The following is a 16,431-nucleotide window of genomic DNA, read 5'->3' on the forward strand; positions in this document are numbered from 1 at the left end:
AGTAGATACAAAAAGTTGGTTCGATAAAAAATACTTAGTGATAGTATCCTCACTGACCTCAAATTAACAGTTAAATACTTTGAAATTGTTTTCTTTGTATGCATCAAATCACAAATTAATTGGCAAGATTGTCTATAATTACTAATTAGTACCTGGCCGCTTTGTATTTACAGTTTATCAATGAGCATATTCACTAAATAATAGCTGCTTAGGGCTATACCCCATCGAAAGATCAGGCTAAAATATTCTTCTGATTGTGTGTATAAAATTACTAACTTCCATTTCAATGCTCTTTCATTCAATATTATTATAACATTGGTAATAACATTGCGAATTACATCGAGACGAAGACTGTATATAGGTCCTACAACTGAGGTATAATATTATTTGTTTATAACATATGCTTGGTGAATAATATTCAAAGTATATACCATATTTTTAACATATATGGTTTATATGAAGAGAACATCATACTGAACTCTATTATACTTCATACAGGTCAGTGGAATATAAAGAGAATACCTACCATTCTAAGGTACAGAATTTACAAATTACAATACTGCATCTGAGATTGTGCTCAACCTGAACTAAATTGACAAATCTAAATAAAATGTTGTCCTCGTCTGTACCTGAGGTAGGGAACCTAGGAGCAATGAATAATAGAATAAGGAAGGTTGTAAAAAAGGATGGCACTACTTTTGCACTTGTTAGTTTAGTTTAGTAATTCAGCACCAGTACTAGGTAATTAATTATTGTAAAAGGTTTTGTTAACTAAAGTCATAATAATTGATATATCTGAAAATTGGTATAAGTGAAATTTATAGAACTTGATTCTAGCCTTAATCATGGTCCTCGACTTGTAATAATATAGAGGGAAAACAAACCCAAATATCTGAAGCCACACTAACTCATCATTAGATTGATGTGCCCCATTATTATCAAGCCTTGAGGCTAAATTCCTGGCCAACCTTATGCTCACCCAATGTCCCAGCGACAATGTCACAACCCTAATTCTAGTGGTTATCACATACAATCTCAAACAAAATTAAATTCAGAAATTAGGTACTTTTAACTGAAAAAAGCTAGCTTGTTATTTAAGTATGTTTAATATTAGTTAAAACAACTAAAATATTAGATAAGCCTTAATGTAGGTTGATAAATATAATCTTATGATTTACTTAATTAATAATATCAATAAATAATTTATGAATTTGTTCAACATCTTTTTAATTAACTGTTGTAGGTAAAAAATGTTGATAATAACTTTTTGTAAACTCTGTCATAAGGTCAGGCATTGCTTCAGGCAGTGTGGTGATAAGCCTAGCTGGGTTGCCAGAATATCTTGCAAATGATGGTACCACTGTTTCAGCTGGCAGCACTGAGTTATCTTCGATCATGCAACAGTCTTTCAACACACATCTTCTACCCTGAAATTTAAAAAACATAATATGTTCAAGTGTTATATTATTATTCTTGGAAGAAGCTGATACTGACTTTTGAGTAATAAACCAAGAGAATATACAAGAACAAATCTGTACTGAAATTGATATTTGAGCACACTTACTATAACAACATTTTTCCCAATATATACATATGAGCCAACAACAGCAGCATTGACAACTGTATTTTCCCCAACAAATACATGATCACCCATTTGTAAAGGAAAGAAAGCCACTCTGAAAACAAGCAAAATAATCAATTAACAAAACAATATTATTATTATATAGTCTAGTATAAACAAATATTTAGTTAAATAGTGTGTATTGTAATAGTCTCATTGCAGGAGATTTAAAGAAATGTGCCAAGTAAGCGATGGAAAAAGTGTAACCCAAAACATGGCCGCTACTCATTCTTTTATGTATATAGGATATATACAGTATTTTAAAAAGCTATATAAAATTGGAAAATTATTTAAAGAAAGGGTTTTAATATTTTAGAATAAACTATTGAATTAAATGTACAAGATATCTTAGTCACCTAGTAGGAATACCCAGCTAAGTTTATGGTGAGTTGCACCAAGGATTTTAGGTTAAAGAAATATATATAGTTATCACCATTTCTTCTAGCAAGCATCAAAAGTGCTTTCTAAATGTCTAATTAAGTTTTGTGGAAGGTTGTGCCTGTGGCTTCTGTTTTTAATATAATTGGTTGGTCTGGTCATCACAAACTGGTCGGTCTGCTACTATCTTGGGCTGCAACATTAGTTTCTACCAGGTGGAAAAGATTGACGTTGGGGTCTTAAGGTGCTGGAATGTCGACCCCACACCGGTAAACGCAGTGTAGGTTGGCCCCAACGAGGTGGACGGATGACAGCAGACAAGTCGCTGGGAGCTGCTGGAGGCAAGCGGCCCAGGACTGTGTATTGTGAAACTCCCTACAAAAGACCTATGTCCAGCAGTGGACGTCGATTGGTTGACATGATGATGATGATGATGAGGTGGAAAAGGTGTTAAATAGTGTAAAATAGTTTTGACTTGACTATGGTACATTAGTTTTGGATTCAGTTATTTAAGAACTTTTAAAGGATAATTTTGTTTTTCTACTTTCTATATCTTTATTATACCTGTTAACAGTAATTAGCCGCCTGCTGTTGACACAACAGAGTTAAATCAATTTTAATGCAGTATCATCAAGAACAATAAAGTATAGTATTTTTCAGTTAGTATGAATAAACATGGCAATCAATAAAACAACTTACCCTTTGCTAAACTTCTTAAATGGTGGTCTGATAACAGACCCTTTGCTTATTATACAAAATCTACCAGTCTTAACATTTGCCAAGTCTCCTCTTATGATTGCATCGCTCTGGACTATGACTTTACCATGTAACACTATGTTTTGGGATCCGCATAGAACTGTTTGCCTGCTTACTTTGTTGCCAGATGCCTGTATAATTAATAACAATTATCCATCACTTAGTCCACAATAAAACATAGAAATAATGCGCGACGTTGTAACAACTTTGTTTACTTACAGTTTCTACGTATTCCAATTTATTATAATAAGTATCTTGGAGTTCCATTATTTAAATTATTATTTTATGTACGTATTTATCTTTATAGGGTGAATAATTCGAATTAAGGTAAGGTAAATATTTCGTATTTTTGAAAGTAACAATGATGTCAGAAATGAAAACCACAGAGTACATTGACAATTGACTACCTTGGTGGTTGGTGACAACGGACAACAGACAGAAAACTTCGTTTGTTAGTTTCTCTTTGTTTAGTTCTTAGATCTACAGATGATAATATTTTAACCATAGATCCTATACATATTGATTTTATTAAAGGCTTGATGGATTGCAGTTTTTTAAATTCTTCTTAACTTTCCTAGTATCTACTAAGTGACTAAAAATCAATTAATGCTACTGAAAAAAAATGAGGTATAGTGTACATTTTACCTTAAAAGAATTCGGATGAATGACAATATCCTTTGCTAGAAGTTGAAGTTGATTTTAAAAATAAACTAGCAAAGGCGGCAATTTTAAGTTTTACTTTGCCGCCAACTTTACTCGAAACAGTCAACGTAATTTTGTTTGTTTTAGATAATGGATCGCTATGTTATCAGGGAACAAAGGACTGGAAGAGGTAAAGATGATATTTTGATTCTTATTCTTAGCTTTTTGTGAGCCTTAGTTGTAGCTTATTGTAACTAAAAACCATGCCTTTAAAATCAATGTTATGCAATAATTACATATTAAAGTTCCAACAAATCATTCATTTTAATTATATTGGTCGGTACATAATAATATTACCTATACCTGTTGTAACAAAAGATTATATTTTTCCGTTGTTTCTTCGGGTTTGGCAATAATTTTGAAACCACCTGTGCATTTATCATACAAATCCGAAAAAATCAAATTGATTTAACTCAAATTGTGTACGTAGCGGATATTTTAACCTTTTTTATTCTAACCTAAGAACCGAAGACGATAATAACTCACCCATTAAAGATAAGCAAGTTGCGTTGCGTTGTTCATTTTTATTTCAAGTCACTGACCTCTATTACCTAATACAAAAGTATAATAGAGGTCAGTATTTTAAGTAGGAGGTATCGATTATTACCTAAACACCTGCTCAAAATTGATAGTTTAAATCGTAATTTGAACATGCAGCATGCATGTGTAGAAGTAAAAAGTAGCTACTAGGTAAATAATATGTATTTAATTAAAATAAATAGCACAGCGTCTGACGCCGACAACGTGCTGTGCACGCGTGATTTTTATACAGGTATCTATTATCATTCCCTACGTTGTATCGTCTTTCTCTATTGTAAAGAAATGTGCCTAAAAGTGAACGTGAAATATCCACTTCCCGTGGGTGTCGAGGCGACAGAGAACGAGCAGAGTAGCGTCCTCTGTGCTACTATGTACTACCATATACTACATAGTACTAGGCTGCTTAAAATTAGTAATTCAATTAAGGGTATTTGTATATCTTTTTAAAACAAATTACCAGATGAAATCCTTGTGATGTCTCTCAATAAGTTCAAAGTTTAAATAAAACGTAAGCTTATAGAAAAATCCTATTATAATAGGTATTAAGGATTAGATGTATGATAAAAAAACTTGTGTATGAATTGCTCTTCATAGCTGAACATTAACTAAACTGTGAGATGGTGATAACAAAATAAAAAACCTGGCTAAGTTTGTTGTGGGCTGTTCTAAGACCAGGGCGCGTTTGGAACCCTCCTAGCTTTAGTTTTAAGTTAACAAATGCAGTAATCACCATAACTAACAGTATTGTAACATTGAAATGTATGAACGCTTCATAAGTGCCTGCAATAAGGTCTACATGAATAAAACATTTTTGAATTTGAATTGGAATATGGGAAAACCCTCCCTTTGGGAGAGGGCTTTTTTTCAGCATTAGACTAATAAAGACTGCTGATGGTTTTTTTTTCTAGTGATTCACTTAAAATAAAACATAGGGACAGACAGACAAACGGTCCAACTTCGAACACTCATTGTCGTCGGGGATTGAACTTAATCCAGAAACCATTTGTATCGTAAAATCAACGTTTTTCAGAGCACCCCGAGGGAAATCAAATGATAGCGTTTTCAGCAACTACGAGTAGTACAGGAAATAATATTACTATGTAAGTAGCCAGAAGATTACGGCGCTGGAATCCCTCCAAGGATTTAGATCCTGACATTATCTTTCATTTATTACCGTTGTTACTTCGGGCAAGGATTTGTCAGATCGAGGTCAAATCAAAAACTTAAAGGAGCATTTCAATTGGTTGATATACCGCAAGCGGAGATTTCCCATGACATGTGTCTGTAGTATATAGCTTATTTTATGCACTTGTTGTAAAATCTACTATGTAAAAAGACCTAAAACGAGGAAAGTTTTAAACTCGAACGTAGTAGGTAGATCACGTTTCATTCTAGGACGTAGATTTTAATAAATTGGTTACCTAGATTATGTTTTCAGGGTTGTCACTTGTCAGATATAAATTAGGTAAAGATCTGATACAGCTTTTCAGAATATGAACTACTGGTAAGAACACTTAGTGAATTTGCCAGAAAGTGTTCCAGTCATTATGATTTCCGAGTACGTAGGTATAAGAGTCCAGATTCAAACGGAACTGACAAAAGTAACAACATTTTCAGTAGTAGGTAGAAGCTTTTTGTGACACAGCTCTACTGGGTCTGATTGTGATAACAGGTAACATGTTACACCTGTAATCACACACGAACCACGCCTTTCAAACATCACAGCAATGCTACTTGGCAGCAGACATAAGCAGTATTGTGCTTTCCCGGAAAAATGCTTGGTGCAAAGCTCACCATAAACTTAGCTGGGGATTAAAAACTACTTTATGGTGGTGCCGTTAACATCTACGGCAGTTTCCTTGCACGTACTGCATAGTGTTGCTCTGAAGCTCTGTTTATAGGCGACTGTTTTCCACTTCTCACGCCGCAAATTATTACTTAGTATATAAACTTCATTGGTTTATGTGATATAAAGATACGGGATTACTCTTATGTGTACTGTTTGTTTCTCTTGGTTTCAAGGTTAATAAATAATAAATAAATATCCTACGACGATACACACATCGCCATCGAGCCCCAAAGTAAGCATAGCTTGTGTCATGGGTACTATGACTGACTGAATGAAATTCATGATGACTGATGAATATTTTTATGAATAATAGATACATTATAATATACAGACTCATACTAACATAAATATATACAGATAAAAATAAATAAATAAAAGAAATTAAAAACGAACAACAACATTAAAATATATATATATATACAACGACAATACACATATCGCCATCTAGCCCTAATGATGGGTTCTAAGATGACTGATTAATAATTGTATACATAAATACTTATAAAATACCAGATTTTCCAGTTGTGGGAATCCAGTTGTGGGAATCGAACCCACGGCCTTGGTCTCAGAAAGCATGGTCGCTGCCCACTGCGCCAATCGGCCGCCTAAACATTAAACCATTTGTACATAGTACTAGTATATGGCATAATAATCATACCATATTATTGTTGCCGGTTTTTTACTTGTTAAATACTTACCTATCTTTAGTGTTTTTATTTACTAAGTAGTTAGTTTGATATAATACTTTTAGTTCGTTAATAACTTACAGCCCCGAAACTATGTACTTTGGAGAGTACGGTGGAGAAGTACAAAATGCGAATGTACAGCATTTGGGAACGCACAGATTACTAACGCCTCATCTGCAACGTCATATGCCTCAAACGCCAAACGTATGGTTATTCCGATAGATAAATAATTACTTTACTACACTACCTATACAAAACATCACTATTACTTGATTCATATAGATTATAATTACAAAAATATACGTTCGTTTGTATGAAAACATAATATAAAAATAACCCTTCAATAAAATGACAACCCTAACTAATTCTAACGATTTAAAATCACGTTAACACTGCCCGTGCTCTTGTTTCAACTCTATCTTATCTAAAATATAGTATAATTACATTTAAAGAAAAGTTTGTGCCAAAATAATAAAAAAAAACACCTAAGACCAAAAAAAAAACTTAAAAAATTAGTCTGATTCGTGATGGATTTGATTCAGACTATTTTCTTGGGTTTATTTTTATTTTTTTTGTAACACAACTTCATTTCAGCGCTCTAACCAACGAGCCTTGATATACAAATGAGAAAGAAAAGGAATTAACGAGTATATTCCTCACTATGACGAATATAATTATATGCATAATTACGCGGTAATGAAAAAGTGGTAACACATAGCTCAACGAGTGGCAAGCTGAAGTTGGGTCCCTAAGGTGCTGGTATGGCGACCTCGCCCAGGTCAATGCAGCGTTGGTAGACTCCCGACGAGATCGACGGATGACATCACGAGTCTTAGGGAGCCGTTGGAACTAAACGGCCCTAGACCTTGGTATTTGGAACTCCCTACGATAGACCTTTGCCTAGCAGTGTACACGATGAAGATGTAAAAGTTTACGTACTTAAGCCTTTGCCCGGAGTATTTAGCAGCTAAAGTATTTGACAGTGTTAGTTCGGGATACTGGAAGTACTGTAAATGGACGAAGATGATAGATATAGTCGTTGTATTTAGTAAATTGACACATATCTACTACTAAGTTATGACATTTTCAGGTTATTCAAGTACAAAGTCAAATGGCATCCGGCATTGATCCCAGGTACTTAGCGTACCTTGATAATAACACATACGTACAGACTATGCGTGGAGGCGATATGCCCCCGACTAGGGCTTTCCAAACATTCGGTAGTGATTACCAAAACTGCAATTTTGTCGGGGCTGAAACGAATAAACGCAACACTCAAACTGTATCTAATAATGCAAATTTAAATAGGCCTGATCCTAATAATAATAATTTGAATAGAGCTCAAATAAATAAAGCTAATTTCAACGGAGCTCAAGCTACTAATCTGAATTTTAATGCAAATAATCGCAGTTTTAATAATACATTAGACACAAATAATCAAATGTTTAATGGAGCAACAGCGAGCAATAATTTCAATCGAGCTGCAGTTAATACACAAAATTTTAACGGTCAAGAGAATAATCGTAGTTTTAAAGCAACGGAAATTAATGTTGGACAATTCAAAGCTGAAACAAATAAACAAAATTTCAAAGGCGCTGAAAGAAATGCTCAAATGCTACAAACGAAGCCAAAAGGTGAGCACATTTAATCAAATTTTCGCCCAAAGTGATTTATATTTTCAATCCCCCACACAGACGAGACGAAAGATGATGGAAAAGAGCAGCTACTGAGTTTCTTGCGCCTTCTTTTCAGTAGAATCTGTCTTCCAAACCGTTGGTAGAGTCACTACAAACAGATAGACTTGACGTTACAAAAGTGCTTATAAATTACGCTTACCTTTAATAAATGAATTTTGTATTTGATATAAAAATTTAGAATTTTTTTTAAAAGTAGAGAATATTGTTTATTTGTAAGAACGTGCTAAGTTCTGGAACTATCAGCCAGATTTCAAGTTTGAATTGTATAGCCTTATTCTTGTAGGAGACGCTACGACTCTTACACATATAGTCGGGCAGTGGGCGGCTATGTAAAGAGGGTCGTAGAATGAAAAATTGTATGAAACTAATTTATGACCGTCATTACGTAATAGTTGCATAAATAGCTATAATCACACAATTAAATATTTTTCTTGTTAATTCTAATAATTCATCTGCTAACTGTACTGTATTCTTTCATGTCTTGTGTTACAGTAATTTTATAAAGTCGGTAAATAAATAACTTTTGGTAACTTTACATTCATATTGGCCAGATATTTTATTGAATTGATTAGGATTTTTACAAGTACGCTTATAATTATTATAAAATTAATAAATAGTTTCCAAGAAATAATTAAAGTTTCATGATATTGAGTCAAAATACCCACCAGGCTATTTTAATATAAATACGGATGCATTTTCAATACTTACACTTCAGTCCTACATGGACTCGAACTAGAAAGATACCTCCCGGTGTCTTAGTCGTTTTTCACTTGTCAAGAATGGCAACAATTTTATTCATTGCATTACAGTGGCTTCCGAGCAACAAACGGAAATTGATTTATTGAGACACGAACTAAAGAACCAAGTCAAAACTCGGGCGGAGAAACTTAAAGTAAGTATCATTGTATTTCGCTAACTTTTCGTACGCCTTACCTATACAGAAAGTAGGTAGAATTTTATAGGAACCTAGCCTTTACTTATGTCTTTGGATTTATTTTCGCGTTTTAAGACGTCTGTGTGGTGGTAGACATTTTTTACGAAAATTGCGCAGACAGAGGCGTTATAGTTTATATAGCGAACGAGTGGAGAATGCTAATAATGTTTTTTTTTAAATACGGCTTAAATACTACCATGCATTGATTGAGATTGAACATGTTACTATAGTAGTAGCGGTACTACCATACGAGCCGAAAAGCCCGGCTTGCGTTACAAGAAATCTTCGTGCATGTAATGACACCGGCAACCACGCCGTTCAGACCGGAAGGACTCTTTAAGCATCTCTATACGAATGAAATCTATTAAGTAGGTTTTTAGGGTTCCGTAGGTACTATATATATATATATATATATATATATATATAATTTTTTTATTTGTGTATTTTTTGTTTATGTATTCATATGTAGTTGTTTGAATGTCTGTTTATAATAATTTTACACCAACTATTGTTACTATGTTCTCGCTCTTGCTGACCTAATCCTAAGGTTGCCTGGCAGAGATCGCTTCTAAGCGATAAGGCCGCCTTTTGTATTCTACTCCAGTTTTTGTGTTTCTCTCTATTCGTCCTTTTTTTTCCTAACTGCGTAGTGGTGAACTAATAAAGGGTTTCAATGGATAAATACTCTAAGATGAAGAAGCGTGGATCGACCATCGAATTACAAAAAAACAGGGTCTCTATGCAAGTAAAGGCCGTGTAATGTGGGATATCATATGACAAGGCTTTATATACACAAGCTTACGAGTAAATAGATTTTTAAATAGTTTTATGATGTAAGTTTTCAATTTATGAGGAAGAAAGAAAGAAAAAAAATCCTGATTCTCGACTCCTGAAATCTTTGTAGTGTTTCCTGCCACGTATAATTTGGGTACCTTCAAGGCTAAGGTGAATAGGCTTCTTCTAGGCAAGCGTGCTCCAACCTAGACCTCATCATTGCTTTCTAACTGGCATGATTGTCGTCAAACGCTGGCCTATCGTAAATGTATCGTAATAAATATAGCTATAAATGTCAGATAAATACATCAATATCAAAGTAACTAAAAGTTATGTAAGTATAAGCTTCTCCTATTATACTTTACTTTTCACTTACAATGTAAATTTAGGTCAAATCTTTCAAGTCAACTGTAAAGTTTAATCCAGTTTTCCCACTTTATTACAAAGTTACACGGAACAATAATGGTATAAAAAACATAGCTTTGCATCGGAATGACACGATTAAAGAAATAAACAAAACCGACCTCCATATTGTGTTTCGACGACCTTCCTAACGCAGTGCTGGGAACTGTGCACTTCGAAGTGGAAGGTCCCGGGTTCGGTCTTCGGTAGGGGTAATTCGTAATTTTAGAATTTTCTCTGGTCCGGTTTGGTGGCAGGTTTCGATCGTGGCCTACCGCCTAGTGATTAAGCGTTCCGGTACGACTGGTTAGCCCGCTACCATATTTCACTGTAGTAAAGGGCTAACAAATAGAGGAAAAATAAAATATAAGTATGTATTTGTATGGAAAACTACAATAGGTGCGGTAAGAAACACCCTATGGCAATTGCGATAAATACGGCAACGGTGAAGTGGCGACATATGTTACTATTCAGTCATTTGTTGAGGTTAATTAACTTTATTTGAGTAATCCCAAAACTGCATTATTTATTACTAAAATACTATTTTATGTACAATATAATATCTATTGTACATCATATAGTATTTTAGTAATAAATAATAATGACGGCCGACTGGCGCAGTGGGCAGCGAACCTGCTTTCTGAGGCCAAGGCCGTGGGTTCGATTCCCACAACTGGAAAATGTTTGTGTGATGAGCATTAAGTGTTTTTCAGTGTCTGGGTGTTTATTATATGTATTTTATAAGTATTTATGTATATATAATTCATAAAAATATTCATCAGTCATCTTAGTACCCATAACACAAGCTACGCATACTTTGGGGCTAGGTGGCGATGTGTGTATTGTCGTAAGTATATATATATAAGTATATATTCTGGATTTTTTTTTGTATCGTCTATACCTGCTTAAGATTGTACTTATTATATATATGTAGGTAAGCGATAAAAATAAATTAAAAAAAAAACTAAAAAAACATGTACTTACTATAAATTGACGTCAGCGTATTAAATCCGTGTAACGAATTAGTACCAAAGTTTTAAGGCACTATGATTAATTTAATTAATTTTAATTAATACGCCAGTCTTCTCTATTGAAACTAATTAGCAGCGTGGAGTTGTATGGAAAACTGCTTCAATTTAGTTTTATGCGCGATAAATTAAATTAAAATGTGAGCGGCCTTTAAGCGGGACTTGGATCTTAATTAAATCTTTCGCGTTGGTGTGACGGTCGACGCCGAATACCGTCCCGGATATCATGGTGCTCCTCTCATAAAACGAAAACTAAATTGCCTGTCATAAAAGTAAATGCTGCACTCTCCTTTGTCATTTTAGTAACGACATTTCTAGCGCATTCGTGTGGCGCTGTGGTCTCATAAAAGGGGATTCCCCCTCCTTCCAAATCATGGAATCCTAGGACTGTTCTGGTTGAGCGGTTTCTTTTGCGGTTAAGTAGGTATCTTATCGGCATCGGGCATACCTAAGTTAACTTACACTAATATTGCTAGCTCTTAATACATCTTATGATCTTCAGCTTCAATATTCGGCTACTCTTCGTGTATCTAAATTAAGGTGAGCTTCAAAATTTTTTGAAATAAAAGAATTTTAAAGTCTTTATACTACTCTCATAAAACGAAAACTAAATATCCCGTCATGAAAGTAAATGCAGCACTTTTCTGTGTGATTTTAGTAACGGCATTTCTAGCGCATCCGTGTGGCGCTGTGGTCTCATAAATGGGGGTCCCCCTTTCTTTTCAATTCAGGAACTCCTAAGACTGGTCTGTTAGGACTTTTACAACTGCAAAAGAGAACGTTATCTTACCGGCTCTTAAGTTAACTTACTTAATATTCTTACATCGTAATAACCATTTAATTATCTTCATCTTCAACATTCTGTCAGTTTTCGTAACATAAATAAAGTAAAGTAAGGTAAGGTTTAATTTTGTCTTTAAAACTAAATCAGTTCCAAAGTTGAATTTAACATATTTTAATTATTACACTATCAATCAAGGCGATCGAATCCTCTTATAAAACAACTAGTTGTACCCTGCCACGCTTCGCTGTGGCACATTGTGATTGGATGGTTGAGAAAAATAGATAAAAAAAATCCTTGATGCGTATTATTATTTCATCATGCTAAAATTTCAGCCCGATCATTGCAGAACTTTTTGAGTTTTTGAAGCGTACACAAACCAACATAACATTTATATATATATAGATATGTGTTTTAGCACTAAAGATGTTCCAGAGGCAAACAGTAATATTTGGAAATTATAGATAGTTGCAATCATTGACTGCAAATCTTACATAGACTCTTCCGCACTTAAAATTTTAGTAGTAGTACCTATTAAAGCATTTTGTGGCCAAGCTTGTCCAGGGAAGTCCCTACTACCCCCATGCCTATTTAAGCTGCTAAGCTGCGCTCCAGTCCGAAGGGTGTCATTTGGCATGTGTTCCTTGCATGGCATTCCTCTGTTTATGTAACAAATTATGGTTTTTCACTAACCATTAGGTTACCACAGCTTCGTCCATCATTTATTACTCTCCCGACGGGACGGTTTGCCTATAATCACCACGCTGGGCAGACGTTGATGATCGCAGTAGATGGTGCTAGTAGCTTTAAGGACGCTGCTGCCCGTTTCCGTTCTATTCTTTTAGTAGCCACGTGCGATACCGGGAAGAGGGATGGTGACAACTCTATTCTGAACTGTCGTCACCATACGGTCCTGAGATTAGGAAGCCAAAAACTCTGTAGTTTAACAATGTAATATTACTTATCTAGATAAGTTATGGTATAGATATATTATTGGCCATCATAAAAGTAAATGCGGCACTTTTCTCTTTTGTCGTCTCAGTAGGTAATAGCGAGCGATTTTGTCACAGTAAATAAAGTTCATGGGGAAGTCGAGAGCCGGGTGGCGCGCGCAATATCCGCCTTTGTCGTTTTGTCGTTAAAAAACTATAAGCTTCCGACGAACGGATCCATCGCTAGAAAGATTAAAAATAATGTCGCAATCCGATGAGATTTGTAATAAGTATTTATCGGGTTATCATTTTCAAATATTTCATGTCTAGTTCAGGATAGATTAATGTAATTTTGTTCATGATATACATAGATGATCTTTTTCGAGTTGAAACAGTGGGGCGATAAGTACCTACTAAAAAGTTGCTTTTAATTGCTAATATCACGAACATCAATTAATATGGCATTTGGTCAAGGGGTTTCGGCGTTTAAAAAAAATTGAATCACTATCCCTTAAAGTATTTCCAAAGGATAGAAATGCAGCAATACCTCCATTTGTATTTTGTCCCACCAGGAATTGCAAAAAGGTGGAACAAGGATATTTTCTGGGCCGGTAGAAAAAATCCTCAAATGGCATAAATCTATTCAAGACATTGGCGTCATGGTATTGTATGAAATTGTCGGTAAGAATGCATAAAAATCAAATCGTTCTTTAATCAAATTGGCCTTTACTTTTGTTAATCTTAAACATTTTTTTCTTAATTGTTTCCTGGACACGTGATAATGATAATTATCGTCATCATCATCATCACCATCATCATCGTCCTCATCATCATCATTATGATAATGTGCCAAAGCTGTGCAATGAGCAAATACGTCTCATAGAAGAGGTGATAGATCTTGATAAATTTACACTGTTCCGATGTGGTTGTGGCTCGATAAATATACTTATTTGAAATCACGAGACTTCCAAACGCACCGTTTGCTATTCGTATTGTTATAACAAGTATGCTAACGGAGTATCTGAATATAACGCACTCTGAATATTATTGCGGTTAAGGGCCTTTTCACATAATCGTTGGATAACAGCAACACTAGTGTCGCACCTTTTAATGTATAACTAAGATGTTTATATGTTTAGGTAAATGCGTGAATGTAAGAGCAGGAGAAACCTGCGCTAAAAATTTGGTGGTAAGGGATGAAAACGGCCCAGCTATTCAGGTCGTTTACTATGAGATCGATTTCTTGTTACCAGAACTGAAACCACCTTGTACTATCAGGTAAATAGTATTAAGACGCTAGACTTGTTACACTATCACTATCACCACTGTTATTTACTTTAGCTATCAGATGGCTAACCAGTTAATATAATTTCCTTTTTTTTTGTCTTGAAAAATATTTGTCTTCGAAAGTAATAATATATGAATTAAGAATTTAAAAACCCCCGACTTTAAATATAGTGTACATTATTCTAACACTCGCGACTTTTATATACCTTTCAAACAAAACAAAACAAAATCAATATCGGTTCAACCGTTCGAGAAGTATGGTGCCACTATTTTGTATTTGAATTATCTTTGCACTCGTTAATTTTACTTAATCAAAATCAAAATAACGAGATAAAGATATTGATTCTATTAATTTTCTTTTCTTTATAAGGGTTATAGGTCGTATGATGCCAGGAACAAACCGCTTCCAGGCGTACAATGTTCGTCCTGCGACAGGCGACGATGTCGCGACGTTGCCGCGTCGCGCTGCGGTCGCGGCGCATCATGTCGCCAAACTGTGCAAGGAATATGGAGTTGAAGTCTTAATACTCAAATAAATTTTGTGTTTAATTGGTGTGCTTGTCCTTATTAAATTTCATTTAATTAAACGTGTTTCATTACTGCCTGTAAATCGTAACTAATATTATAAATGTGAAGTTTACGTCCTAACTCGGCATCAGTTAACTTGATTTTTGGCATGGTGTCATTCGAAAGGATAAGAGTCCAAAATTGATAAAGAGTAAATAATATAGGCTACTTTTTATCCCAGGAAACCAAACGGTTCCCAGGGGAGCTCCGGAGATGTTGATATTTTGTGATTCATTGAAATAATGTCTCAAATTTTTTGTCGCCGCGATTTACAGTATTTTATATTCGTTGTTTATAAGACTTTTAAGACGTAGCACTCGTTTTTTTGTAATGAATGAAAAGAAGTTTTCCCATCGCAAAAAATGTATCCCTTTATTTATGTATTAGAATGTGAACGTGACCCTATCTAGAAATCCGCCTAATAATTAAATCCTGTTTGATGCATCTTCATCAAACCTTGCCTTGAAATAAATATCCTCAGAATAATAAATAAAAAAAACTCATGTGTGTTCCTAATTAACCAATTGTATAAAAGAAACTCGTATGACATAAAAAATCCATATTTCGTATAGAAAATAATGCTATTATATTACGTAGCCGGAATATTGCTGGGATGGACTTCAGAGGCTTACGGCTTAGCTTAGCTATAATCTTCTTTATTAAAAGTCACGACGTGGATTACGTTGGTGGATTGATAGCCCATGGAACATTATACTACCTAAATAAATTATGAGAAGCTAAAAATACAAAGTTTTTAAATCTTGTGATATTGAATTTTCTAAAACATTTAGATTTGTTTTTAATGCGATTTTTTTTGACCCCTTGACTGCAATCTCACCTAGTGGTAAGAGATGATGCGGTATGAGATGTTAGCGGATTTTTTTATGAAATACCTAACTAAGTTTTTAAATAGTCAGAACAAACCTTTTTGATAAATTTTATAACTACATAAATTTGAGTTAAAAGATATAGAAAGCAAAATATTCAAGAAAGTAAGAAGGTAGTTAGTTAAATTGTAATTATTTAGCAACTTACGTACCTATGTATGAAACGTAGTTTCCTTATTAACGTACCTAGTTGTGTAAGGGTGCTTACTTTAATGAACCGTCTTGTCCACAGAGCTCTCAAAACTTTTGCCCTAACGTACCAAAGCAGGCAATAGCATAAACTTTGTCTTTGACCTGTATCAAATGTAATGAGCTTAACTGTACAAGATTTTAGTAGTTTATAAGTATAAGTATAAAATCGTTGCGTTAACCATTTTGATACCTTATTATAACAGATTGCGTCTGATAAAGTCGATAAGTTGGCGTCGGAAAAGATAGACGCTTCGAGATGTGGTGCTTTCGCAAAGGTTGTGGATTTGTCACCACAAGGGATGAAAACTCGGTTTCTTTGATGCTACCAACGCCTGCTCTCTTATTTTGGATACATCCATGCGTCATGGAATCCGAGTTTAGAAAAACTTATTACGAGAAACACCGAGGGCAAGATACC

The 16,431-nt window shown here is 34.5% G+C and overlaps 2 protein-coding genes across 2 annotated transcripts; one reads left to right on the forward strand and one right to left on the reverse strand.

Moving 5' to 3' along the window:
- Positions 1 to 1,108: 1,108 nt before the first annotated feature.
- LOC120629050 (dynactin subunit 5) lies at positions 1,109 to 3,170 on the reverse strand. The gene is made up of 4 exons (XM_039897793.1): positions 2,975 to 3,170; positions 2,699 to 2,886; positions 1,565 to 1,676; positions 1,109 to 1,427 (listed from the first exon to the last, which is right to left on the reverse strand). The coding sequence occupies exons 1-4, from the start codon at positions 3,020 to 3,022 to the stop codon at positions 1,227 to 1,229; spliced, it is 549 nt and encodes a 182-aa protein (XP_039753727.1). The 5' UTR covers positions 3,023 to 3,170; the 3' UTR covers positions 1,109 to 1,226.
- A 358-nt stretch (positions 3,171 to 3,528) lies between these two features.
- On the forward strand, positions 3,529 to 14,903 carry LOC120629020 (putative uncharacterized protein DDB_G0286901). The gene is made up of 8 exons (XM_039897745.1): positions 3,529 to 3,587; positions 5,028 to 5,097; positions 6,616 to 6,736; positions 7,623 to 8,166; positions 9,039 to 9,121; positions 13,653 to 13,761; positions 14,220 to 14,358; positions 14,738 to 14,903. The coding sequence occupies exons 1-8, from the start codon at positions 3,548 to 3,550 to the stop codon at positions 14,901 to 14,903; spliced, it is 1,272 nt and encodes a 423-aa protein (XP_039753679.1). The 5' UTR covers positions 3,529 to 3,547.
- The last annotated feature ends 1,528 nt before the right edge of the window (positions 14,904 to 16,431 follow it).

The sequence above is a fragment of the Pararge aegeria genome, chromosome 13 (assembly GCF_905163445.1).
Source record: "Pararge aegeria chromosome 13, ilParAegt1.1, whole genome shotgun sequence".
NCBI lineage: Eukaryota > Metazoa > Arthropoda > Insecta > Lepidoptera > Nymphalidae > Pararge > Pararge aegeria.

Coding starts and splice junctions, on each gene's coding strand:
- LOC120629050 (XM_039897793.1), bottom strand. CDS start 3,022: ATGGAACTCCAAGATACTTATTATAATAAATTGGAATACGTAGAAACT. Junction 2,887..2,974: donor AATTGGAATACGTAGAAACT/GTAAGTAAACAA, acceptor TTAATTATACAG/GCATCTGGCAACAAAGTAAG. Junction 1,677..2,698: donor TTTAAGAAGTTTAGCAAAGG/GTAAGTTGTTTT, acceptor GCTTGTTTTCAG/AGTGGCTTTCTTTCCTTTAC.
- LOC120629020 (XM_039897745.1), top strand. CDS start 3,548: ATGGATCGCTATGTTATCAGGGAACAAAGGACTGGAAGAG. Junction 8,167..9,038: donor GCTACAAACGAAGCCAAAAG/GTGAGCACATTT, acceptor ATTGCATTACAG/TGGCTTCCGAGCAACAAACG. Junction 14,359..14,737: donor AAACCACCTTGTACTATCAG/GTAAATAGTATT, acceptor TTTCTTTATAAG/GGTTATAGGTCGTATGATGC.